The sequence below is a fragment of the Physeter macrocephalus genome, chromosome 7, assembly GCF_002837175.3.
Source record: "Physeter macrocephalus isolate SW-GA chromosome 7, ASM283717v5, whole genome shotgun sequence".
Lineage (NCBI taxonomy): Eukaryota > Metazoa > Chordata > Mammalia > Artiodactyla > Physeteridae > Physeter > Physeter macrocephalus.
Genome location: NC_041220.1, coordinates 144,630,349 through 144,655,582, shown reverse-complemented (window position 1 = coordinate 144,655,582; position 25,234 = coordinate 144,630,349). Strand labels below are relative to the sequence as shown.

Here is a 25,234-nt window from a genome sequence, read left to right as displayed (position 1 = left end):
TGCTCCATGGTGCCAAGGACAGGCTTTCAGTGATGGCGCGAGGTCCGCTGACAAGTGGGCTGCCCCCCGGGGTCAGGGAGGGGGAGCCCCAAGCTACTGTTGTTGGATGTGGTTTTTTAACAGCAATAATTAGCCGTTTTGGAGAAGGGGTGTGCCTGTGTGTGTGCATGTGTGCCTGTGGGTACGTGCACACGTGTGTGCCTCTGCGTGTGTGCGTGTGTGTGTGCAGGGAGGGAGCCTGGTGGCCGAGGGCCCGCTCTGGCTGGGAAGGGGAGGCCGGGAGGTGCTCGGCGGGCGGCTGGCCTGAGGCCTCGTTCATGCTCCTTCTCCGGACCCAGCGGACCTTGAATCTAGCGCTCCTTCCTCCCTGGCCAAGGGTGCTGGATGGCCTGTGTGAAGGGGGGTGACCAGGATGAGCTTTTGCCCAGCTCTCTGGCCGTGTGGGGAGGGTGGCAAGGGCAGTGACACTCAGCCAGACTGGCCGAGATCAGATTTGTTTGACCACAGCTGCCATGGACGCGGTGTCCTTGGGCAGGCAGAGCCCAGAACGTGTCATGGTGGCTGGTTTCACTTACTGTGTTTACCGTTTGTGAGCCCAGGACTGTGGCGTCTGTGCTGACACCCCAGGATGTACCACACAGCCCCCGAGAGGGCCCGGAGGGGCCGTGCACTGCGTCCAGAGGAGACGGGCTGCAGGGCTGGGGAGAGGGTTGCAGGCTTCCTGTGCGTGTGTGAGCGACGGGAGGGGCCGGGTGCAGTGTCCCTCCGCCTGCCCAGCCCCCAATGCTGCTGTTTTTCAATAAAACCCGAGTTGATGGAACCGGGCTCCATGCTTTCTTGAGGTGTCGTCTGCGCGACGCTGGGCCAGGAAGGGCTGCTTTCCTGGAGATGCTGGGCCCCTCCTCCCGGAGGCCAGAGCAGGTGCCTGGGCGAGCTGTGGGCCGCTGTGTCAGCAGCCCCGGCCGGGCTCTCCTGCGGGCCTGGGGGTCTGCCCAGCTGTCTGACGCCTCCTCGGAGCAGGTCGGCTCTGAGGGACGGCATGAGGTGTGGGACCCAGGTGGGAGGGGCAGGACCCCCAGTGTCTGCAAGGAAGGGAGGGCGATGGAATGGGGGTGTCAGGCTGGAGAGCAGGCCACGGGGGTGGGGCAGGGACGCTGGGGCTCAGGGTGGACAGACGCCCAGCCGTGTCCACAGGCTCCTGCAGCCCACCCAGCGTGGACGGCTCTCCACAGCAGGCCGTCCCCTGGCTGCACTCTCCTGCCCCGGCCCGGCTTCTGGGCGGGAGGGAACCTCCTCGCGGGTCCATCCACCCCTCAGCCCCGAGGGTGTCAGGCGTGTTCCCTTCTCGCGGGTCTGGCTGGGACGCCCTGGGACGTGCCCACCCCACGTGGCTTCCCCCCACAAGGCCCACGGCGGCCCGCGCTGGCCCAGAGGTGTCAGCTCCCAAAGACGGTCCTTTGCTTGAGTGAGATGCTCCTTGTGAAGCCCGGCAGTGGTCTTGCTTCTGAGGCGACAGAGCACGAAGACAGGCTGCCACTCAGACACACGGACACACAACAGAGGCGGTGGCGTGGAGGGGCCTGGCCGCTCTCCAGGTTCTGGAATGTTCTATCACATGGTGGTCAGGCCTGGCCATCTGGACCCTGCACACCCCATGAGCCCAGTGACAAGATCTTGAGGCCATGAGAAAAACGGGCCTGGGCATGATAAACTGTGACGACCCACGTCACTCAGAAAAGATGACGCCCTGTCCCGTGGGCTCTAGTTGCCATTAAACAGGAGCAGAGTCCACAGCCGGCGGGGTGGGCGGGGGAAGCACCCGTGCCCGCTCCTGGAGCTGCATCTGGGCCCTGTCAACATGCTCGCCCTGCCCTGGGTAGGCGCTGCACCCCACTTGGAGGGTGGCACGCAGAGCCTGGACCCAGACCAGGGCGGTCTGGGAGTGGGGCCCCGGGATGAGACAGGCGGCCGGGCAGTGGTGCGGGGCAGGGTCGGGGGGAGTCCAGCTGCAGTCCTGCTGGGACACCTGTCCCAGTGAGGTGACCTTCCCGTGCCTCAGTGTCCCCACCATGCCAGGGGGTGGCACCTCCGTCGCAGGCTGCTGTGAGGCGCCAGGGGTGCACGGGCCATGCCCTCCCTCGGCCCTGGGGGTCTGTGAGAACCGGCTCGCAGGGACACCGGGCCGGCGAGCGCCTGTGCACGGGCCCCTCTGGCCCTCAGGAGGGTGGTCAGGCTGTGGTCTCTGGCCGGTTTGTCACTGCCCCGGCCCTGGAGGCCCTGGCAGCCAGGCTGCTGGCAGCTCCTGGGCACCCGCGAGGTGGTGAGCAGCTGGCAGCCTGGGGCAACCTAGGGCTGGGCCGCTCCTGCCTTGGGTGCTTGCCCTGGCTGTGCCCAAGTGGCCGAGGGCTGCGGGCGTGGTGTATCCCACCCACGGGAAGAATTCACGCAGACAGGGCCGAGCACGTCCGCAAGAGGCGTTTACTCCAGGGGGCACCCAGCTGCCCCAGCTCCAGCGGGAAGGTGGCCCTAGCCGAGTACCAAGCGCTTGACTCTGACCTTGGGGAAGGCCCCACAGCGGGCTGGTGGAAACCAGTTCTCTTCCCCACCGTCGCCTGGGGCTACAGACCAAATGAAGGGGAAAAATGCGTGCGCGGCGCTTGGCGCTCAGGGGCCGGCGGTGGCTGAGCGGTCGCCTGGAGACTCGGCAGGATGGCGGTGGGGTCACGGGCCGGGCCCTCCCGCAGCGGTGCCAGGTGTCCCCACGAGCGGCCGACACTCAGGCTCACCTTCAGGGGCACCTGCGGGTGGCAGCCAGAGGTGAGCACCAGGCCTTCCCAACCACCGCCCAGACCCCCGCGCGGGCAGCCACTTGCCCCAAGACACACGATTAGACACGGCCACAGCAGCTCAGCTGCGGACAGACGCACACTCACACACACTCACACACACGCGGCAACAGGTAAACGGGCTCACCGCACACCCACCCTGTCACGATGCCTCGACCTTGGCTGAGCCCCCCTCACCTGCCAGGGCCCCTGTGCAGCAAGGAGCTCGTAGGGGCCGGCCCGGCAGGGGGCTCTGGCGTAGGGAGGTGTGTCTCGGGGCCACCTGTGGTCCCCCAGGGGGATCAGCTGACTTCAAGAGGTGCAGAGGGGTCTGGAGAGCCCTCCCAGGGACCCGATCCTGAGGGCGCCCTTGACCACGGCTCAAGAGCTCCCTCTCAACGGGAGGGGGCCGCACCTGCAGGGCTACTAGTGGGGTGAGGTGGGGCTTCCTGGGCTCCTGGGGACCTCGGGGCCCCCCACGTCTCCACCTGCCAAAGGAGCAAACACCAACCACTCCAGAACACGGGAGTTCCCGTCCCTGGCTGGGCCCGCGTGGGCGCTCCTTCATGCTGCCAAGCTGCTGCCCGCAGGACGAGGTGAGGGGTGAAGTTAACGGTGGGATGGGTGCAGGGGCCCCGGGGGCACAGAGCACGGCTGCTTCCACGGCAGGGAGGAAGGGAGCAACCATGGGACGAGGGGCAGAGCCATCCTTCCCTGCAGTCTCTCCAGGGGCTCCGAGGTGCTTGCTGACCCTGTGCGGCCCATGTGCAGGAAGGACTTCAAGGACTCTCACCTCCTTGTTATTCCTCCACCTTCCCCCCACCCTGGGGGAGCTTGGACCCGAAGGTCTTCCTCGTGAGGACCTGGAGCCCCCTCTGAGAGCCGACAGCCAGCAGTCGGGCTGGGACTGGCTTGGCACATCCAGCTGCACCTGGGGCAGGTGGGGGTGGCCTGCGGGGAGGGCTGATGAATTCCTCCCCCAAGCCTGGCCCCAACCGGCTCCTGCCCCGCCCCCTCACCTGCAGCTGCAGCTCCACCGCCGGCACGCGCTGCAGGGCCTCCATGGTCCCCCTGACGAGGGCTGGGACAAAGGCAAGACAGAGGGCAGCCCGAGCTGCCTGGCAGAGCTGGCTCCAGGAGGACCCCCCGGGCCCCAGCCCTACCCCAGCCCCCAGGCTCCCCGGCTCTCCCAAGTCCACACAGTCTCGGTCACCTGTACTGGCTGCTCTGGCAGCCACCCTGACTGGTTCCAACTCCCACTGGCACGTACTTGAAGGCGCCTTAACGGGCCCCAACAGTGGGTGCCGCGAGCAGGGCCCTCGGGTCCCAAGCGTTGCTGTAGCCCCGCCCACACGCTTGTCTGCAGCTGCGGGTCCCCCCCGCCCGTGCCACCCCCCCACCCCCACCCCGGGTGGCCAGGCCAGGCAATCTCGCTGGCCCGAGCAGCCCGGGCAGGACGACCCGTGCTTCCGCCAAAACCCCTGTGAAGTTTCACATGCCCGTGATGCTGCAAGGACGCCTCCATGGCCCTGGGGGCTGGGCATGGTGCAGCCCAGCGGGAGGGGCTGGCTGGCTCAGTGTCTCTCAGGGTTTGCTCCAAACCCTTCTGCCCCTTTGATAAATGAATATTTCATTCCACCCTAAGTTATCTGACATTTCAGTACAAAGCTTGCCGAAGGAACGCCCAAGGAATGGGCGGAGGCTGCCTTGTCCTCTGTCCTCCGCGGCCCCAGGGCTCCCTGGCTGACTCCCGGGGGCACGGGGCCTGGGGTGTCTGCAGCAGGATCAGCAGCTGCCCGAAGGCCTCGCTACCCTCTCCGTGCTTGCAGAGGGACACTGGTGTGGCCGGGCAGTGGGGAGCCACTTGTGGCTCCTGGGTCCGGCTGTGGGGAGGTGGGCGGGCGGTGTGGGCCCAGCCCGCTCTAGGGGAGCCCTGCAGAGGGCCCGGCCTCCCTGGGGAGCTGCAGGGGTGTCCAGGTGCTTCTAATGGGAGGAGTCGGACCCTGACACCCCCTCACTGGATGTGCAGACAATGCCAGGTCCTCCTGTGTATCCCCTCCTTTGTGCGACTGACTAAACGAGTGACTCCGGGTAACCACCGGGCAGAGTGGCGGTGGCGGTCGGGCAGAGCTGGCTCTCTCCCAGGCCTCTTCCTGGGGTGACCCGTGTCCCCAGCCTGCACCATATGGCCCCTGAGGGCAGGGTCCCTGGGCCGGGGGCCCCAGAGCCCCATCCTGGGTCTGCCCTGTGGGCCACCATCAGGTGTGTCCTGACCACCCAGCATATCAGAGATGGCAGCCAGCCCCGGCCCCCACCGGGTTCACCTGTCTCGCGGTCCGTGGCTGGGTCGAGACCCCAGAGCTCTCCCAGCACAGCGCCAGGTGGTGCCTCTGAGTGCTGGCCTGTGGCCGAGGCCCCTGCATCCCTCAGGGAGCCACAGGGAGCAGAGCCTCAGTGCCTGCCTGAAACGGTGAGCAGTTGCCCCCAGGATGAACAGGAACTGGACTATTCCTAAGACGGCTCCCTCCAGATGTAGAACATTTTCTTTCCTTTTTAACCAGCAGCTGAGCACCCGCCAATCCCATCAAATAGTTTGTTTCAGGCCCATTATTTCCAAACAGATTTCAAATGACGATGTAGGATGGGCCCCCCTGTAGAATGAAGCCCTCTGTAGGATGGGGCCCCATGTAGGATGGGACCCCGTGTAGGATGGGGCCCCGTGTAGGATGGGACCCCGTGTAGGATGGGACCCCGTGTAGGATGGGGCCCCGTGTAGGATGGGACCCCGTGTAGGATGGGGCCCCCCGTGTAGGATGGGACCCCCTGTAGGATGGGGCCCCGTGTAGGATGGGGCCCCGTGTAGGATGGGACCCTGTGTAGGATGGGGCCCCATATTGGATGAAGCCTCTGTAGGATGCAACCCTGTGTAGGGTTCAGCCCCGTGTAGGATGGGACCCTGTGTAGGATGGGGCCCTGCTATGGGTTGGTTTCCCAACTGTAAGATGGAGGTGCGTGTAGGCTGGGGTGCTGAGGATAGTGGTCTCACCATTTTTCAGGGCAGGTCTCTGCAGGTGGTGGCGGAGCTGGGGGAGGGCTCGGCCAGTTGTCACTTGGGAGCTGGTTGGGAGGCTGGCACCCAGCCCTAACGCCCAGCCCTGTACTCTCTCCACCCTCGGCCACCTCCCTCACAGGCCCTGCAGGGCCTAGAGGGACCAGGGCCCTAGGGCTCCTGCTCTCACTAGAGAGGCAGAAGAGAGGCCCCCATGCCCACTGCAGCGGTGGCTGTTTAGGGGAGGAGTCCTGCCCAACCTGAGGACTGAGTCAGGGGACAGGTGGTCTCTAGCTTCAGAGAATCCCGGGGGGCTCACAGCGGTGGTGCCTGTCGTGGGGGCAGGGTGGGACCCAGGCTTGGAGTCTGTGCTCAGCCTGTGGGCCTCAGCCACCCCGATGCTCCAGCACTCAGCCTGCTGCCGGCCCCACCGCCTGGCTCCCGCCGGCCTGGGGTCCCAATGCCGCGCCCATCTTTCCGGGGCCCCTGGGGCCGATGCAGGGCCCCCAGTAGGGCACTTAGCATTCCCCGAGGGCTGCTGGCCAGAGAGTGGCCGTCCAGACCTCTCAAGGGCCCCCAAACAAGGCTGGCCCTTCTGCAGGTGACACACAGCAGGTGCAGGGAGGGGGCCTGTGAGCCCCCAGGGAGATACTGTAACTATTCGTGAAATAGAAACAACCCTGGATCCTCAGGGCTCACCTGCGAACTCAGGAATCTGTGAATCCTCCACTTCAAACAGCAGCTCGTCGTGAATCTGGGCAACCAACCTGCAAGACATGCGGTGGAGGGAGTCGCCCCGTGCGTGGGCCTTCCGTGCTCCGTCCCTGCCTGTGACGGGGGCGCGTGGGGCACTGCCCGGTGCTGGCCAATCCGCCTAGGTTTTTGGCACAAGGTGCCCGTGAGGATGTGGCTCAGAGGGGAGAGGGAGGACCCAGGCGGGGGCTGGTGGGCGGGGGTCACGGCACCGTCCCCAGGACAGCCTGCAGGAGGAGAAGAACACAGGTTCGAATGATGGATTGGAGGCAGAGGGCCCAGGATAAGAGGGTCCGGGTGACCCCCCGCCCCCCCACCTCAACCTGGGGAGCCTGACGGGGACACGGTGGGGCTGAGCATTTTGAGGAAGAAGAGCCCCCCTTGGCCCATCGCGGGGGCAGGGACCCTGACAGGCCTCTACCCGAGGCCATTCTGCAGGCACAAGGCCCCAGCACGTCCCTGCTCCTGGGTCCTGGCCCACGGCCTGGGCACCTTGCTGCTGCCCTCCTGGCCACTCCCTGTCCCCGAGACACCACGCTCCCCGCCCGGGTCTGGGCCCAGGGCTGAGCTCCAGGGGAGGAGTCAGCACTCACTCCAGCCCCTCCGCTGGGCGAGTCCTTGCTCGGTGCCCCACTTCTCTGAGCTCCCTCAGGCACCCCCTTGAGGGGTGTCTGTCCCCACCTGCCTCTGGGTGAGGGAGAGAGAGGGCGGGTGTGGACGCTGCAGTGGGAGGAGGTGTGTAGGCAGCAAAGGTGCTGCTGAGGGGCAGGGCTCCTGGGAGGACGTAGACTCAAGCGCCAGGGACTGGCAGGTGCGCATGTGTGCCCGGGGTGGGGATGGAGGAGGGGGACACCCCAGGGATCGGCCCTGGAAGCTCTCCCTTGGCCGCACAGAACACGGTCTGCAAGGATCTGGCCAACATGGGCCAGGTGTGCTCCGCGCTTAGAAGGTAGGATCTGGGGGCTTCCCTGCTGGCGCAGTGGTTAAGAATCTGCCTGCCAGTGCAGGGGATTGGGGTTCGAGCCCTGGCCCGGGAAGATCCCACATGCCGTGGAGCAACTAAGCCCGTGCGCCACAACTACTGAGCCTGCACTCTAGAGCCCGCGAGCCACAACTACTGAGCCCGCGCGCCACAACTACTGAAGCCCGAGCGCCTAGAGCCCGTGCTCCGCAACAAGAGAAGCCACCGCAGTGAGAAGCCCGCGCACCGCAATGAAGAGCAGCCCCCACTCACCGCAACTAGAGAAAGCCCGCGTGCAGCAACGAAGACCCAACAATAAATAAATAAAATAAATAAATTGATTTAAAAAGAGAAGGTAGGATCTGGGTTGTCTCCTGACACCTGCTGGGGGCTGTGACCCCAGACCCGGTGACCCCAGACCTCCTTGGGGCGGACGAAGGGGGCTCGCCCTGTGCACTCAGGGAGCGGGGAGACGTGGTGCAGGATGGTCTTGAGGGCCTGTAGCCCTCAGGGAAGGAGGGTAGGCATGTGGGGGGGGTGGGGGGGCATGTGCTCTGCCCTCTGTGTGACCTGGTCTCTGTCTCTAGGACCCTGCTTCCGAGGGAAGGGGCCATGTCCTGTCCTTGTCACCATAGAGCCTGTGCACGCTTGTCACTGTACTGCCTGTCCACAGCAGGCACAGGGCTTGCAGACAGAGGCAGCGCCTGGCAGAGCTGTGGGCCCAGGGGCACCAGGGAGCTGGGGCTGCACAGGGAGGTGAGGCGAGGCCCCTGGAAAGGGGTCACCACAGTGGTGAGTCCGGCCGGGGGCAGGGAGCAGTCCTCAAGCCCAGTGCAGAGATGGATTATGCCGGCTTTCAGAAGCTGTGCGGGACTTTGTAACCAAGAAGCACAGGGCTCTACCCCGAACCACTCTCCCCGCTTCTCCGTGGCTGGGTCGGGGGGAGACGAGGCTGTGTTCCCAGCCACCTGCGGTGGGTACCCCCCAGCTCCCAGGAAGGCTCTTGAAAGGGCTGGCGTGCGGGGGGGCAGGGGCGGGTACCCTTTCTATCACCACTACTTTCTCCTTTTGCCTGCTACACGTCGTGATTGCTGGAGTGGCCACCTCCATCAAGGCACCAAGAGGGAAACGGCCAGGGAGCCAGAGGGACCTCAGTCCTGCCGCCCCGAGCCGCTGAACCAAAGTCAGCAACTGGATTCCTCACGATGGCGGAAAGCCCCCTTTAAGTCTGAGCTGCTGTGAGCAGGCACGGCCCATCCTGCTCGTGGGAGTGAGTCCCCAGGGCACGCTGGGTCCAGCCCAGGCAGCAGGCTGCTGGCCGGCTGACCCCCGCAGTCCCCGCAAGGAGGGGGCCTGTATTTTACGCGCAGCCTCTGGCCAAGGGCTCTCGGCACCGTCCTCCGGCAGCCAGGCCGGGCTGACAGCGTTGGCATTTACTTTCTTAAACTGACTTCTAGGCCTCTGGCGGGGTCTTAGACTCCCGAGGGGACTTAGTTTTCCAATGGGCAGAAACCTCAGAATAGGCACTTGTAACTTTTTCCAGATTTAGGAGGAAGAGTTTTCATACTTTTTGAAATTACACTGTGAAAGTCTGAGTTGCTGGCGTGGCAGCAACCTAAGAATAGGTTTGAATCTTTGGTCACTCACACATCACTCTCAGAGCTGACTGCGACATTGCCATGTCTCCAGGAGGAAACTGGGGCGCAGGAAATGCACAGGAGGCGCCCGGGTGGGGCAGGTGAACACAGGTGTCAGACCCGTTGTTTCCCAGGAAGCGAGCTGACGGCTGAGGAACTTCCCGTCCCTTTGTCCTGCGCGGACAGGCCGCACATAACCGCGCTCTTGTGGGGACGCTCCAGGAGAGCCTCACCTCACCTCCCGGCCGTGGCCCGGCCGGCCGTGGCTGCCTGGGGCAGCTCCCTTCCAGGCGCCCCCAGCTCTGAGCACACCGTGAGGACTCATCTGAGAGCACAGGCGCACGGTGTCTGAGCCCCAGGCCCTCCCGCGGCCCGGCCACAGTCCTTGAGAGACACGGCGAGGCCCCAGGCCCCTGCCGTTAGGCTGTCGTCCTGACCTGCGCAGGTGACCACAGATGGCCACTCTGGGGAGCTTGGTCTCTGTGCCCCCGCAGTCCCTCCGTGCTGTCAAGGTCAGGTTTTGTTAACTGCTCTGCGTCCTTCCTGCTGGACCAGCGTGGCGTCCTCCCGCCCCCAAAGGCCCAGCCTCCCATCCATCCACTCCGGCCAGTGGCTGCTGTGGTCCAGGCCGTAGTCCAGGGGCTTGCTGGCTGCCCCAGCCTTGCTTCCCACACATCCTCAAGGGCCCAGGCGCTGCAGAGCCCTCTCCACCTGCTACCCTGTCACCGTGGGAAGTCCAGGGCCTGCTGCCCCCATGTCCCTCGAGGCCGCTCCTCATTGCTTGGCTGGTCCTGTCACCTCCCCTGGGCCCCGGGCACCTTCTCTGCCCCTTCCTGAGATGCGGAGAGCAAGAGCCCACATGCTGGGCTAAGCCTGACCACAGATGCCCTCGGGTTGCCGCCAGGTGAGCAGAGGGTAGAGGGCTGCCTGTGTGGTGAGATGAGCCTGCTGTCCTGTAACCACGGGCAAAGGAGCAGGGTAAGTGTCCTCTGAGGTTGCCACGCCGTCCAGTGGGGAAGCAGTGGGGCTGTGGTCCTCTGCACGAGCCAAGGGCGAGGAGAATCTGCAGCGTGCCGGGGGGCCCGGTGCTGGTCTGGTGCTAGTCTAGCTCTGGTGGTTTTGGCCGTGTTGCTCCACGCTCTCCGGTTCCCTTCTCTACATGCAGGTGTTGGAATCGACAGCCTCCAAAGCTTCTTTCCAGCCCCAACATGGTCTGAAACCCGGAAGGGCCTGTCATGGGGGTCCCACGTCGGAAGAGAGGAGGCCGCCCCCCCGACAGCTCAGCGCGAGGCCAAGTGAGCTCTCAGCCAACGGCAGCGCTTGGGGTCACGAGCCAGCCCCCTGGCCTTCCTTCCCCAGCCCGTGGGCAGTGAGTGGAGGCCGTCCTGTGGCTCCAGCCCGCGGGGCACTTCGGGGCAACTGGACCAGGTGCCAGGAGCCCCGGGGACGCGTTCCAGTCACATTGCTTCAGGCAGATACCAGCTCACGCGTGGCCCGCGTCTGCCCCCCACCCCCGACGTCATCCTAGACCTTTCCTGCCACTCCAGGGAGAACAACTCAAGTTCACAGGCACAGCGTGGATGGCCGTGTTCCACACTGGCCTGCTTCGGTTTCTGGAATGACACGAAGCGGTTAACGTGTTCTGTTATGAAACACGTTTCCTGAAGACAACACAGTGCTGGCAACAGGAATGGCCACCGGGTTTCTGAATCCCTGGATGAGGACAGTCACCAAAAAGCCCAGACCCTCATATGCCACTTCCCTTACCCATCTCACAGACACCGGAGATGGACCAGACCTCCTAGACGAAAGATATCGCGGACGCGGAACAACCGGCGCTAGCGCAGGCCCCACACACCCTCGCGCATTTTACCCTCAGAAGAGACACAAGTGAACAGGAGGCACGGATTCAGGAGCCAAGCAGAAAGCCACGAGGAACCCTGGATGGAAGACGCCTCGGCGTGTGCTTGTTGGGGCGGGGGACGGCAGGCGGGAGAGACCCGGCGAGAGGAGAGCATTTCCCACTCGGCTCCTGCCCCCTCACCTCCCGCAGCTGCTGCAGAAACCGGAGACAGCATCCCAGACCCCAGCGCAGCTGCCGCAGGGCACCTGGGGTAGCGCTTATATCCTGACGGGTCTCGGGCTTCTCACCCTCTGTCCTTCCTCCCAGCCCTGGGGTGACAGCCCGGGGTGTGGCTGCTCCTTCCCAGGGGTGTAAGGTGAACCACGGACCAGAGGAAGGGCCCAGTGCAGGGGCTGTTAAGGCGGAGGCCAACAGCGGTGGAGCCTGGGAAAGTCTTCTCCCCTCTCCTTTACTAGGACACGACCCCACATTCCCAGGCCTTTGCCCGGGACACACTTCTCTACAAAGTTGCTGAAATTGCCAAAAGAACGTAGGCTAAAACATCAAAACGAACAGAGGAAACATCTGAAGAAGTAAAGGCGGAAGCTTGTTAAGGAAAGATGAAAGATCTCAGGCAAGGAAAAAATCCCATGCCTTGAGGATGTAAAATAGTTTCAGAAGCCAAGAGAAAACCATAAGCTCACGTGGAAAAGGGTGGCCACAGGCCAGCAGGCCCCTGTGTCCCAAAGGTGGCGGGAGGAGGGTCCAGCTGTCCTCTGTGCTGGTGACGCCCCGTAGGGATGCGGGCGAGTGAGCAGACACCCCTCAGGGTGGGGCCCGTGAGACCACTTAACGCTTCATAAATTTTCACCACCTAACCCGCCATGAGCTTCCTCCCCAGGTGCAGACAGGCTGACGCCCGGGAAGGGCTCCTCAGCAGGCAGGCCCACGCTGGCCCACACGTGGAGCCTGGGAGGCCCGGAGGGGTGGCAAACAGACACGGAGACCAGGGAGGGAGGGAGGGAGGGAGGCAGACCTCCTGGGGACGGAATACTCGCTTCTCTGGGGAGCCCGGGTGGGCCGCCCGGAGGGGATCCTGGGATTCGGGAGGAGGGCCCACGCCCTCCCACCTGCACCCAGGCCGGGACCTCGGGCAGCCCGAGGGGTGGCTCTGGGCCAGCAGAGCCTGGGACGAGCAGGCCTGGTCACCCAGACGCCCGGACCCTCCCTCTGCTCGGGTGTGTGCCCAGGAGAGCCACCGAAGCACACGGGGAGCCTGGCGAGCGCCTTCGGGCCGGGGTGGCAGAAGCCGGGCCTCTGGCTCACTGATCAGGGGCTGGGAGCAGACGCAGGGCGGAGCCCCGTGTCCTGTCTGGGGGGCCGCGGGGCCCACCCAACTCTGAGGCGGGCAGCTGCGTGTGTACCCCTGGGGCTGTGCCCGAAGGGGTTCGGGCTCAGCGAGGGGAAACACATTTCTGCACCAGGCGACCTGGGGAGACTCGCGTGCTCCGGGGTGAGCGGGCCCTGGGCCGCCTGGCTCGGCCCCAGCTGGGAACCAAGCCTTCTCCTGGCAGTGCCGGGAGCGGCTTGGCTGAAGCGGGTCCCTCCGTGGGGGTCAGCGAGCTTGTCTGGTCCGAGCCCCGGAGGGAAGTGGCCAGTGTGGCTTCGCGTCCCCGAGGCGTCTGCCCGCGGGCCAGGCGCAGAGCAGCAGGCCGCCCACCCGAGCCCTGCGGAGGGCGGGTCCGCGCCCTGGGCTGGGCCCGGGCCGGCTGGCGCTCACTCACTGACCTGGCCGTCAGGATGGGGGACGTGGCCACTGCTGTGAAGAGGTGGACCATGGCCATCTTGCAGAGGTCCGCGGCCGAGCCTGTGAGGCACACAGCGTGCTGGTTCATGGAGAGTGTGAGGCCCGGGGCCCCGCAGCCCTGCCCGCCCAGGAGGGCTGTCTGAACTTTCTACACTGCGCCGCGCATGACCCCACACCCAGCAGATGAGAACCACAAGGGCCTTCCACCTCTCAGTTCTTGCATGTGTGGCTGGGCCTTTGCTCAGGGTCTCGCAGGCTGAGGTCGGTGTGGACCTGGCTGTGTCCTCACCTGGGGCTCCACTGAGGAAGGCCCACTTTCAGATGACCTCAGGTTGCCAGCAAAATTCATTTCCTTGCGGTCACGTGACTGGGGTTCCCGTTTCCTGGTGGCTGTGACCCTCAGGTCTGTGCCACGGGCCCTCTCCCCAGCGTGTTTGCCCCTCCACGGCCAGAATCTCTGACTCTGACCCCTAAACATTCTTTCAAGGGTCCACCTGATCAGCTCAGGCCCACCTGGGATGTCCCCTTCTGATCCGCTCAAGTCAGCTGACTGAGTACCCTACACCTGCCGTATAACACGACCTGCCCCTGGGAGCAGGGTCTCAGCATGCTCACAGGTTCTGCCCACACCTGGGCTGTGCCCGCTGCGCCAGCCGACAGGATGACGGAGCCCGGACGGCGGCCACGGGCTCAGCCCCCCCGCTGTGCAGCCCTTGAACCTGGCAGAACCTCAGCCTCCCAGTGTGTGGAGTGGGGCTATGATACGGGCTTCTAGGACCTGGGCGGGCTCAATCGCATGGTCAGTCAGGCACTCTGGAGGGGCTGGCCAGCATAGGGGACACGCCTTTTCCAGCGCCAGGCAAACAGTGGGTGTCTCAACAACCGGTTCGGATCACGGGAGACCGACTGAAGTTCAGCTTTCCATTCCTGGCTTTAAGCTGCTCTAGCTGTTCAAGGCTCCTGAGGCTCACGAAGAAATAAAAGGCCCCAGTCAGTGGGCCGCCTTCCTCCACTGCAGGGCCACACTTCCCACGAGCGCGGCAGGAGTGCTGGACGTGCAAGTCTGGTCTCTGCGAGGGACCTGCCGGCCGCGAGGGGTCTCGGCGCCACGGGGACCCCCTGCCGGGGCTGGGATGTCGGGAGGCTTGCTACTTCAGGAGGAGGGGCAGAGCCAAGAGAGAGGAGGTGGGGGGGGGCAGAGCGCGGGGTGGGGCGTGGGATGAGGAAGCAGGCCTGCCGGGCCCTGTGTCTGTCCAGGTGGAGGGACAGCCCCCTGGCGGCCCCCGGCTCAGCTCAGCACGGGCAACGGCAGGTCACTCGTCCCGTGCTGTCCCGGCTCAGCCGGGAGATCACCTCTCCGGGGGAGCTCAAAGCGTGGCCAGGCCTCCTGGTCAGCTTCCCATGTGGACAGGTCTGCGTGCAGTTCTTTCTCCAAAGCAGCTTCGAGGCCACCTTGCACACGCCTCAGGGACAGAGGCGGGCGGTCGTGAGCCAACCACGGCCCCGCACGAGCGGGCCGGCCTGAGACGCAGAGCCCTCTCAGGGTCGGAGGCCGTCACTGTGCTCTGCTCTCGTCGGGGGGGTCACGCCGGGGCAGGACCCGGGAAGATGCTACACCGAGCCCAGTGCCGGCCCCAGCCGCCCTCCCGCAGCTGCCACCCCCTCTCCTGCTTGCCAAGGCTGCGCTTAGCCGGGCAGCGCTGCCACACCAGCCTCTCCGCAGCACTCGCTGGGGACTTGACCTTCCTGCTCCACCATCCACGCCTCACACTCCGCGTCTGCTGGGCCTGGGCCACCCTCCTGCTGCAGAAACCCCTCTGGGGCTGGGGTCCTACCTCCAGTCTTCGTCTCTGGGCCCAGGGACCTTGGTTTTCCATCTGTGACCACTGGTGTCACAGGCGGAGACGTTGCCCGACCCCCAGACCCCCAAGGCCTCATCAGGACAGCGCCTAGCGCCGCCTCACACCTGCCCTCCACGCAGAGACTGTTGCTTTGGCCATTCTAAGGAAGACTGACGGATCCGTGGTGGGTGCGCTGGGGTTCGGACGCCTGCCAAGGATGAGGGCTGCGGCAGACAGACCAGGCCGAGGGGCAAGGGACTGAGCTCCAGGTCTGGCCCTGGCGCCGGCCGGATGACCTCCTGGAGCCTGTCTCCCGTCTGGCCTCGTGGGGTGCGTCGCAGTCAGGAAGGGGACCAGGTGCTGAGCACCTGCCCTGCGGCTCCCAGCAGTAACCGCCGGGAGGACGAGAGCAGGATATACCCCGGCACTAATCTCCTGGGGCTGAAAACCGAGAAGCAGAGAGGGGCTCTGGCACCTTGCACCACAAAGTTCACCGCCTGCCGCTCTGCTTGAGCCCGGAGCTGCGGGTCGCGTGCACGGATCCTCGGCAGCGGCCTCCTCCTGCCCATGATGGACACCACATAGCCTGCGTTACGCGAAGGAAGAGCCGGATGAGAGCAGCAGGGAGCGGGCGGGGCGGCGCCCTGCTGGACCCTCCCCTTTGTGGGCACAGCTGCTCCCAGATTAGGTGCCGGGGCCCCGCGGGAGCCCTCCCTGCTGCAGCGGAGCAGCCGTGCCGGAGCTCCGCCCTGAGGCCTGGGGGTCTGTCTCTAGGGCAGGCGGGTCCTGTGGTGGGAAAGCAAGGACAGCAGCAGAGTGGCCTTTGCTCGCCTGGTGGCATGTTTGGCGCACTTTCTAACTTCTAGCTGTGCTTAGATCTGATGTAGGACAGGAAGGGCGGTTTTTACACTACAAAGGTGGAGAACCACTTGTGGTTCTTGGGGACAGAAGTAATTCTGGACAGTGTGGCAGCTGGAATTGGGGAGAAAAGCATTAATCCTTAGTTCACTCAAGGAGGGGATGATGGTCTGCGTCAGAGACCACATCCCTACACATGAGGGCACATCCAAGCTCTGTGGGGCCCAAAGCTTCCATGATTTGGGGTCCTCTTTAAGAGAATGAATGCAGAGGTGCTGCAATGGTTATGTTCCTGACCAGTGAGAACTTTGGTTTTACTAGGTGTTGGTAAGAACTAAATCCCCAACTTACAAGTTATGTGTCTGAGGATTGGAAGAATTTCTCACATAGGCAATAATTATAAAAATGACAGTGTATTAAGCACCTGCTACAATGCCAGGCAACGTATAAAGTCCCCTAACTGTGACAGGCAGCGAGAACAGGGAGAGCCGTGCTTCTGACTGGCACATTCCAGTCTCTGCCTCTGTGCGTGTCGGGTGATTTTTCCTTTTTAAAAAAATTTATTTATTTATTTATTTTTGGCTGCGTTGGGTCTTCGTTGCTCCGTGCCGGCTCACTCTAGTTGTGGCGAGCGGGAGCTACTCTTCGTTGCGGTGCACAGGTTTCTCATTGTGGTGGCTTCTCTTGTTGTGGAGCACGGGCTCTAGGTGCGCGGGCTTCAGTAGTTGTGGCACACAGGCTCAGTAGTTGTGGTGCACGGGCTTAGCTGCTCCGCGGCATGTGGGATCTTCCCGGGCCAGGGCTCGAACCCATGTCCCCTGCATTGGCAGGTGGATTCTTAACCACTGCGCCACCAGGGAAGCCCTGTCTAGTGATTTTTGACTGGATGCTGGGTATTGTGCATTTTATGTTGTTCAGTGATGGGGTTTGGTGTTTTCCTTTCTTTTTTTTTTTTTTTTTTTTTAATTTCTTTATTTATTTTTGGCTGCGTTAGGTCTTCATTTCTGCACGAGGGCTCCCTCTAGTTGCGGCGAGCGGGGGCCACTCCTCACTGCGGCGCGCGGGCCTCTCACTATCGCGGCCTCTCGTTGCGGAGCACAGGCTCCAGACGCACAGGCTCAGTAGTTGTGGCTCACGGGCCCAGCTGCTCCGCGGCATGTGGGATCTTCCCCGACCAGGGCTCGAACCCGCGTGCCCTACATTGGCAGGCAGATTCTCAACCGCTGCGCCACCAGGGAAGCCCCTGGTGTTTTCCTTTCAAGAGTGTTAGGCAGGCCTAAGGTACCTGCAGATCGCCTGATCCTTTGGGGGCCCACTTTTAAGCTTTGTTAGGGTGGGTTTAGAGCAGCTTTAATCTAGGGCTAGTTTCGGCCTACTGCTAAAGTGTTACCCTTCTGGGGTCTGCACTGAATGTCTCAGATGTCCAATGAGCACCCTCCATTCCAATGGTCAGAAGCCAAACACCTCCTGGCCCTGTGTGAACTCTGAGATTGTTCAGCCTGCTGCTCCCCAGAAATGATTCTGCTTAGTCCTGTGGAGTTTCACTCTCTGCACACGTATCTTAGTATTAAGGACAGACCGGGGACTCCTCTAAAGGTTCATGGACACTTTTTCTCTATAACTTCCGCCTCTCTGATAGTCTACCTTGAAAGATCCGGTTGCCTTTGCCTTCCAGACCCAATCCTTGTCTCCTCAACTCAGCGAGGCCACTGTAATCTGCTTGGGCTCCCCTCCCGCACTATGGTCTATGGTCCTGGACACAAGGTGTCAGAGGGCTCCCCTCCTTTGCTTCTGCTCTATCAGAGACCAGAGTAATACACTGCCTATGATCCAGTGTCTGGAACACTTGCTTCACACATTTTGCCCAGTTTTCTAGTTGTTTACGGTGGGAGGAAAGTCTGAACTTCTTTGTGGCCCGAAGTAGAAGCCCCTGGTTCCATACATTTCAAATCTTGTTTCCAAGGCTTGCGGTGCTGGCGATTATAGTTCCTGTTCACACTGCGAGATGACCTCTGGCCCTGCACCTTCCTGTTACTGCCCTCGGGAAGTGGGAAGGCATGGAAGGAATGCTCCCGGAAGCCATCCCCGTGCCAGGACGGCTAGCACCCCTCAACCATGCATGGAAAGAGCAACAAACCTCAGGAATACCCACACTGAGATCGAACTAAATAGTCACCAATTTGACTTCCCCTTAAGCCGGATTCAAAAAATAGCTGTGGCCGCGGCAATGCCACATACCATGGAAAGGCGTACGGTGGAGGAGGGGGAGGGGAAGAGACAGCGTCTCAGTCAATCGCAGTTACAGTACCCTGCTTTTGCCAGTTTTACAAAAGACGTGACCACGTGAACACACGGCAGGGCCCCTCCCGGGGCCTGGGAGGAGAGCCCACACGAGGAGGACCCCGAACTCACAGCTTCACCACATCACGGTCAACCCGCCGGGCCCTCCTGCCCGCCGCCGGGCCGGTCAGTGAGCCGGCAGGGAGAGCGCAGGCTCACACCGCCTCCTTCCCTCCTCGCCCTGCTGTCTGCCTCTCACCGGTGGTCCCCTCCACCCCACCCACCGGCAGTTCCTGAGCTAACAGCCGCGTCACCGCTCCCAGGTGCTGGCTCTGGTCAGCTGCCCTCCCGATCCCTTTTCCACACTCTTGCTGGAACAATCTGCGAAAAATGAAGCCCAGGTTCTTCTCGCGGCCCGCGTAGTGCTGTGCAGAGTCTGGGCGCACGCCTGCCTCCTCCCGGCCCCGCCCCTCCCTGCCGGCTCTCCCCGGCCTCTCACCTGGTCTCGCTCAGCCGTCACCTCTTTGTGTCCCGTGGCTGACAGCCCCCAGGGCTGCCCTCTGCCGCTTTCTGCCCACTGCCCCGGCATTCTTCCACACCCAGGATCTCGTCTTTCTGACACTGTCTGGATGTACTTGCTCACGTGTGGGCTGCGTTTCCCTGGACTGTGTCTCCAGGAGAGCCAGGAGGTCCTATCCCTGGTGCCAGCATAGTGCCTGACACGGGTGGGCACCCGACAAATGTCTGTAGCATAATTTAATGACAGTTGGGCGTCTGCCCAGAAATGTAATTGCCGCGTCAAAGGGCACGCATGCTTCACGCTGGCAAGCGTAAAGCTCCACGGCCCTTCGAGAAAGTTAAGCGCAGGGCAGGGATGCAGCAGAGAGGCACTGGCTGGGCCGAGCTGCCTGCGGGTGGGTCCCGGCCCGGCACCGCCTGTCTCGTTAGCTGTGTGAACTCAGGAAGCTACTTGACCTCTCGGGGCTCATTTTCTTCACCTGTAAAGCAGGGTAACGACGTGACCCAAGCTTTTGAGTTGCAGTGAGGATGACGTAGGCGGTTATGGGAAGCGTGGACACCACGCCTGGCCATGCTGTGCGGCACGAGGGCCTGCGTCTGACTGTCCCTCCTCCTGCAGTGACCCTGGCTCCGTGCACTCAGCGGCGCTGGGTTCTATCACTGTTTTCACATTTCAAAATTGATAGCATTTTATTTTTCCCAAGTGCGGGGCCCCAGCGAGGAGGCTGCAGGCGTTGACCCGGGCTGTGCAGCCTCCGTACGGCTCACCCCCAGGCCCGGGAGCCGAGGCCTGTGAGATGCTCACTGGGGGATAGAAACGGTTTCCCGGCTTTCTCGAGCCCCCAGGAGGCTGCAGGAGCTGAGCGCTGACCCCGCACAGGCCGCGGTCGGGATGTGCGGCCAGGCCCGGGGGAGCCTGTGGGGCCACCCCGCACTCAGGGCCTCCCGAGGGAAAGGGCACCAGCGAGCCCCCGGAGGAGCCCGGGCCCGGCGGGGTGTGCCGACCCTCCGCGATCCCAAGTGCGCGGGCGCTCTGCTCGCTCTGCGGCGGCCGCTGCTCACTGTCCTGCGTCTGTTTCGTGAGCTTCTGCTCCTACGCTGATTTCCTTCCTTCTCTGGCGCTTTAATCCACTCCGCTGCTCTTTCCCAAATGTCTTGTGTTGGATACAGTCATTTATGTTCGGAAAAAAGAATTCCTTCATCTCTAAGTGAAGGTCAGCTTGGCCATGTCTTACAGTTTTCCATTGAGATACTCATCCTGTCATTTATTGCTAAAATGCTTGTCATTTGCTTGGGACTTCTTTTTAAAATCTTAAATCATTTAGGAGTGCAATGATTTTTCCAAATAGGCAGATGGATGGATGGCCACACATATTGATATAAACTACCTTTTTATTCCACTGTGGTCACAGAACATGTTCTATTTGATATTCTTTGAAATCTGTGACCAAATTGTGGTGAAATTTTGTAGATAAACCACACGCTTCTCCTAAGAACATAGTTCTCCATTTTTAGGTGCAGGATATCTCTCTCTGTGTATCTATCCACCTATCATTTCTAACTCAAGCTTAGTATTGCTGCCTCAAGAAGAGCCTGGCTCTGGACCCTCCTTACGTGGAGCCTTTTGGTCCCATTTACCCAGCAGGGGCTGGATGCTTCCCCAGTCCCCACCCACCCAGCCGCCACCAACCCACCCCCCTCCCATCTGTTCACCCACCCACCGGAGGAGCAGGGCCTGGGAGACCACCGGGCTACTGCAGAGAGGGCGTGGGAGAGGGAGGGGGACCTGCCGATGGCTTTGGCAGCAGCCGGCTGACCTGTCTGGTGACACCGGGCAATGGTTGCTTGGGTGAAGTCCTTGATTTTCTTGTACTTCTGCAAAAAACTCTCCACAAACTGGGCAGCTTCCTGAACGGGAACTCCAAGGCAAGCAGCGAGCCGCTCCTTCCCTGTGTGAGCAGAAGTGCCATCAGAGGCCAGCCTCTCACCCAGCGGGTTCCAAGGACACGGGCCACCAGGCAGTGAGCGCCACACGTGGAAGGGAGCCCACAGAAGGGATCTTGGAAGACTCGGTGCGTCAAGGCCCAGCTGGCACCACTGGTCTCTTCTGACTGGTCAGGATGGTGTTGGCTTTGGCTTTACAGACCAAGTGCTCGGTGCCGGCCAGTCTGGACGGGAGCCTGTTCGACATTTATTTATTCAACAATGTTGACTGAGGGCCTGGCAGGTGCTGCAGGTGAAGCCCTGGATGAAGGAGTTGTAGTTCCTGCTTGCAGCCTGTCCAGAAGGGGACCTGTTTCCAGAACTGGGGGAGGCTGGAGAGGGCCGGCGAATAAAAGAGGAAGGGAAGTTTCCAGTGCCAAAATATGAGGAGCTCCCATCCTTGGAATGTTTTTCTTTTTTTTTGCGGTATGCAGGCCTCTCACTGCTGTGGCCTCTCCCGCCGCGGAGCACAGGCCCCGGACGCGCAGGCTCAGCAGCCATGGCCCACGGGCCCAGCCGCTCCGCGGCACGTGGGATCTTCCCGGACCGGGGCACGAACCCGTGTCCCCTGCATCGGCAGGCGGACTCCCAACCACTGCGCCACCAGGGAAGCCCTGGAATGTTTTTTTGAGACAAAAACTTTTGGTCCAGACCAATATTTGGTTCCTAGAGGATGCAGGTGTTCTGGAGAAGCTTTTTATAGCAAGATCTCTGGTCAGGATGACACCCGAGTTCCAGGATAGCACCCCGAGTTCCAGGAAACACCCGAGTTCCAGGATGACACCCGAGTTCCAGGATGGCACCCCGAGTTCCAGGATGGCACCCGAGTTCTAGGATGACACTCAAGCTCTAGGCTGGCACCCGAGTTCTAGGCCAGCACCCCGAGTTCCAGGATGGCACCCCGAGTTCTAGATGACACCCAAGCTCTAGGCCAGCACCCCCTGTTCCAGGATGGCACCCCAAGTTCCAGGAAGACACCCGAGTTCTAGGATGACACCCCGAGTTCCAGGACAACACCCAAGTTCCAGGACGACACCCCGAGTTCTAGGACAACACTCGAGTTCTAGGCCGGCACCCCGAGTTCTAGGACAACACCCGCGTTCTAGGCCGGCACCCCGAGTTCCAGGATGGCACCCTGAGTTCCAGGATGGCACCCGAGTTCTAGGATGACACCCAAGCTCTAGGCTGGCACCCCGAGTTCTAGGACGACACGCGAGTTGCAATCGGCTCCAGATCCCAGGAAACCACTTGTTTGCTTTCTATCAATCAGTGCAGATTTTCTTTTCATTATTTTTTGTGGTAAAATACATATAACACAAAGTATGCCATACTGTAAATTAATTTTGAGTGTTCCAGAATTTCATATAAATGGTGTAATAAATTATTTACTATAAATACTCCTTTGTATCTGGCTGTCTTCTTTCATTTGCCATAATGTCTTGAGGTTCATCCATGTTGACAGCTGTATCAATAGTTTGTTGCTTTTTTAAAAATTGAAGTGTAGTAGATTTATAATATTGTGTTAGTTTCAGGTGTACAGCAAAGTGATTCAGTTAGACATATCTTTTCTCTTGAGTATGGATCGGGTTATCCTCTTTCTTCACATGCTTAGTAATTTTGGATTGTATTCTGGCTATTGTATTATAAATGATATGTTGTAGACACTCTAGATTCTGTTATGTCTCTCTCAGCAGTGCTGATTTAGAAAAAAAACAACGAACTTCAAACTTTGTCCCCCTGCAGTAAGCAGCAGCTGAAAGCTGGCGTCAGTCCTTTCAGCAGTAGCTGGGCTGTTTGAAGTCTGCCCTTTTCACACACAGTCAGGGGTCAGCCAGAGATCTGGGCAGAGTTCAAGCCCAGAATTTGGGGTTCTCCTTTGACTCTCCTCTTTCTGGGATTTCTCCCTTCACTTTCCAGATTCACTGGCTGCCCTGACCGCTTGTTTCTTCTCCCAATTAATTAATTAATTTTTATTTTTGGCTACTTTTGGTCTTTCGTTGCCGCGTGCAGGCGTTCTCTAGTTGTGGCGAGCGGGGGCTACTCTTTATTGCGGTGCGTGGGCTTCAGTAGTTGTGGCATGTGGGCTCAGTAGTTGTGTCGCATAGGCTTAGTTGCTCCGTGGCATGTGGGATCTTCCTGGACCAGGGTTTGATCCCATGTCCCCTGCACTGTCAGGTGGATTCTTAACCACTGTGCCACCAAGGAAGCCCTTGTCCTCTGCTTCTTGAAGCCAGTAAGACCCTGGATTTCTATCGGAGTTTTAGCCACACACAACACGGGCAGAGGCTTGCCTTCGGGTGAAGAGCTACAAAACGGGAAACTCACCCTGTGCTATTGCTTCCTTCCAAGTGTTAACCCACCTCCAATTTCTGTCTGCTTTTGGTCACTTTTCAGTGCCTTTCGGTAGTTGTTTATTATACTTTAGCATACTTTCTAGTTGATATCTGTGGGAGGGTGGTCTGATCGGAGTGCCACGGCCACTGCCGGAAGTCACACTTCTCCTTCTGTGTCTACGGCTGAGAAGGAATTCCTTTTCCTTCCTCTGTAGAGCTGTTGGGATACCCCAAGTTCTCTGCACAGGAAGAAAGCCTGCTTCTGAGAGAAGCCGGTGATGTGGCAACTCTGAGAGAAGCAGAGACGGGCTGAGCCGGAGACCAAGGGTCCAGTCACTTCTCCAGGCCCTGGTCCTTATTCCCCATATGCCCTTGCCAGGGGGTCTGTCACACTCTAAGGCCACCATGCCCCTGCCCCCCAGGTAGGACAATGTTTGTCTCTGTGAGGGCTTCTGTTCCGGGCTTCGTGTTCATGGGTCCCCACTTCCGACACAACTTCCCTTCACACTTTGATTCAGCTGATCAGGTTCCTGCTGTTTCAGTTGTGAAAATGCAGGCCTGTCTCCGTGGGTGCACCCCTGGGAGCACGGATCCCCTTGGCGGGAGCGCGAGGTCCCCTGCCTCATAGGAACCACGTGAACATACAGTTTGGCTTTCCCCATAGAGGGCTAATTGCCTCCCGTGTGTGTGTGTGTGTGTGTGTGTGTGTGTGTGTGTGTGTGGTGCAATTTTAAGTTTAGGAAGGAAATCTTGTCTCCCTTTCCTCCATGTGCTCTTTGCCCCATGCTGAACTATAACAGCTTCTCACTCTTGTTTATAGCTCCAGGGCCTCGCGAGAGCCTGGCACTCGTGGGCCTCCAGGGATGCTGGCACAGGCCTGACTGGCTCCAGCACATCCTTTAAAACTCAGCCCGCCTGGCGAGGGGCCTCCCCTGGGCTCAGCAGTCGTGCCGGACGTCGCCGATCACTCAGTGCCGTCCCCGCAGGCCTGCTCGTGTGTCTCGTCGGACAAACGTCAGCCCCTCGGAGCAGGAGCCCTGGAGGCCGGCACTCGGTGCACACCGGCGACGGGACGTGGAGTGAACTTAAGACGCGGCAGCAGCTTGAGGAGAATCAAGGGTCACACTGACTCTAAGAGGAGCAGGAGCTCCGAGCAGGACGGGAGGCGCAGGGGTTTCTTCCCGGAGGCGGCGCCTGCTGTCAGCGGGCCTGGGGGGCACAGTGCTGGGCAGGCAGCTGAGTCCAGTGGGCTGAGGGCAGCAGTGAGCCCAGGGCCTGTGCTCCGGGCCGAGGCCTGCAGGCGGGCAGGCACTCCCATTTCCGGGGGGACAGGTCTCTGGCGGCAGAGGCCTGGCGGCTCCCAAGCCCTGGGGAGAGGGGATGAGCGGGTGTGGGGACCAGGCTGCCCGCGGGCTGGGGGTACGTGTTCTCGCTTGTGCCGGCCCTGCTCTCCCTCTACGGCCTTCTGTCATCCTCACAATGACCACAGCCCCGAAGCCGAGCCCATGTGCCCCCGGCACCCGGAGCGGCCGCTTCCAGACCCCTCGTGTTTAGGTGAAATCACAGCATTGCAACCCACAGGAGCCAGGTGGTTGAAAGCTTCTCTGCTGAGTTTCCAAAGGGCCCCAGCAGCCCAGGACGCCCGGCCCTTCAGGAGACGAAGGCCCCGCTTCACCCACGAGACAGACGCAGCCCGACAGGTGCACAGAAGCCCGGCTGCCAGGTGGCGACGGGAGCGGCAGACACGAGGCCCGGGGTGGGAACACAGCGTCAGGGCTCAAAGCAGCGGGTAATGACTCATTGCTTATTTACAAAGTGGAGCTCTTTTCCTCCCCAGAAAATAACAAAGTGAATACTCCAGAAGGTGCCAGACCGACAGGAGCGAAGACTGACTCTGGGTGCACCGGGTAGCGGGGGCAGAGGGGGAGGCCCGGCGGCCAGAGACTGGAGCCGAAGCGCCCCTACCCGAGTCCCGGCTGAGACCACAGCCCTGGCAGGTTTGAAGCGGGTTCCAGACTCATCATAAGCAGGTCGGTCACTCACGGTCCGGGAAGAGGTGCTTTGGAAGCAGGTCATACGGCACCGCAGTCACACTGGAGAAGCCCGAGGTGGCTCCTACCTACAGCTGACTACATGTTTGCCCAGGGTTTTGTGCTGGCAGCTCTTCCCTGAATGAACACAGGGTTCCTACGGCAGGGAGGGACCCTCTTCTCCGTGTCTTTACACAAGCCCTGCTCCTCAAAGTGGGACTGATCCAGGAGGGGCCTACACAGGCCTGGCCGCCAGGCCACAGCCTCTCCTGACCCCCTCCCTCAACTCTCGAGGGGTGTCAGGCCCACTGATGCAGCAAGACCGAGAGGGAGAAAGAATTTAAAAATCCCAGAGAGGGGCTTCCCTGGTGGCGCAGTGGTTGAGAGTCTGCCTGCCGACGCAGGGGACACGGGTTCGTGCCCCGGTCCGGGAAGATCCCACATGCCGCGGAGCGGCTGGGCCCGTGAGCCATGGCCGCTGAGCCTGTTCGTCCGGAGCCTGTGCTCCGCAACGG

At 61.5% G+C, this 25,234-nt stretch overlaps 1 protein-coding gene across 1 annotated transcript in view; it reads right to left on the bottom strand.

Annotated features, from left to right (window-relative positions):
* Positions 1-2,618: 2,618 nt before the first annotated feature.
* The window catches only part of POLN (DNA polymerase nu), a 166,652-nt gene continuing 144,036 nt past the window's right edge, over positions 2,619-25,234 (bottom strand). Inside the window, exons 19-24 of the mRNA XM_007114155.3 lie at positions 20,191-20,322; positions 15,192-15,302; positions 12,857-12,935; positions 6,574-6,641; positions 3,845-3,906; positions 2,619-2,798 (exon numbers count right to left, since the gene is read on the bottom strand). Coding sequence (XP_007114217.1) covers positions 2,619-2,798; positions 3,845-3,906; positions 6,574-6,641; positions 12,857-12,935; positions 15,192-15,302; positions 20,191-20,322 — 632 coding nt within the window. The remainder of the gene's footprint in view (positions 2,799-3,844; positions 3,907-6,573; positions 6,642-12,856; positions 12,936-15,191; positions 15,303-20,190; positions 20,323-25,234) is intronic.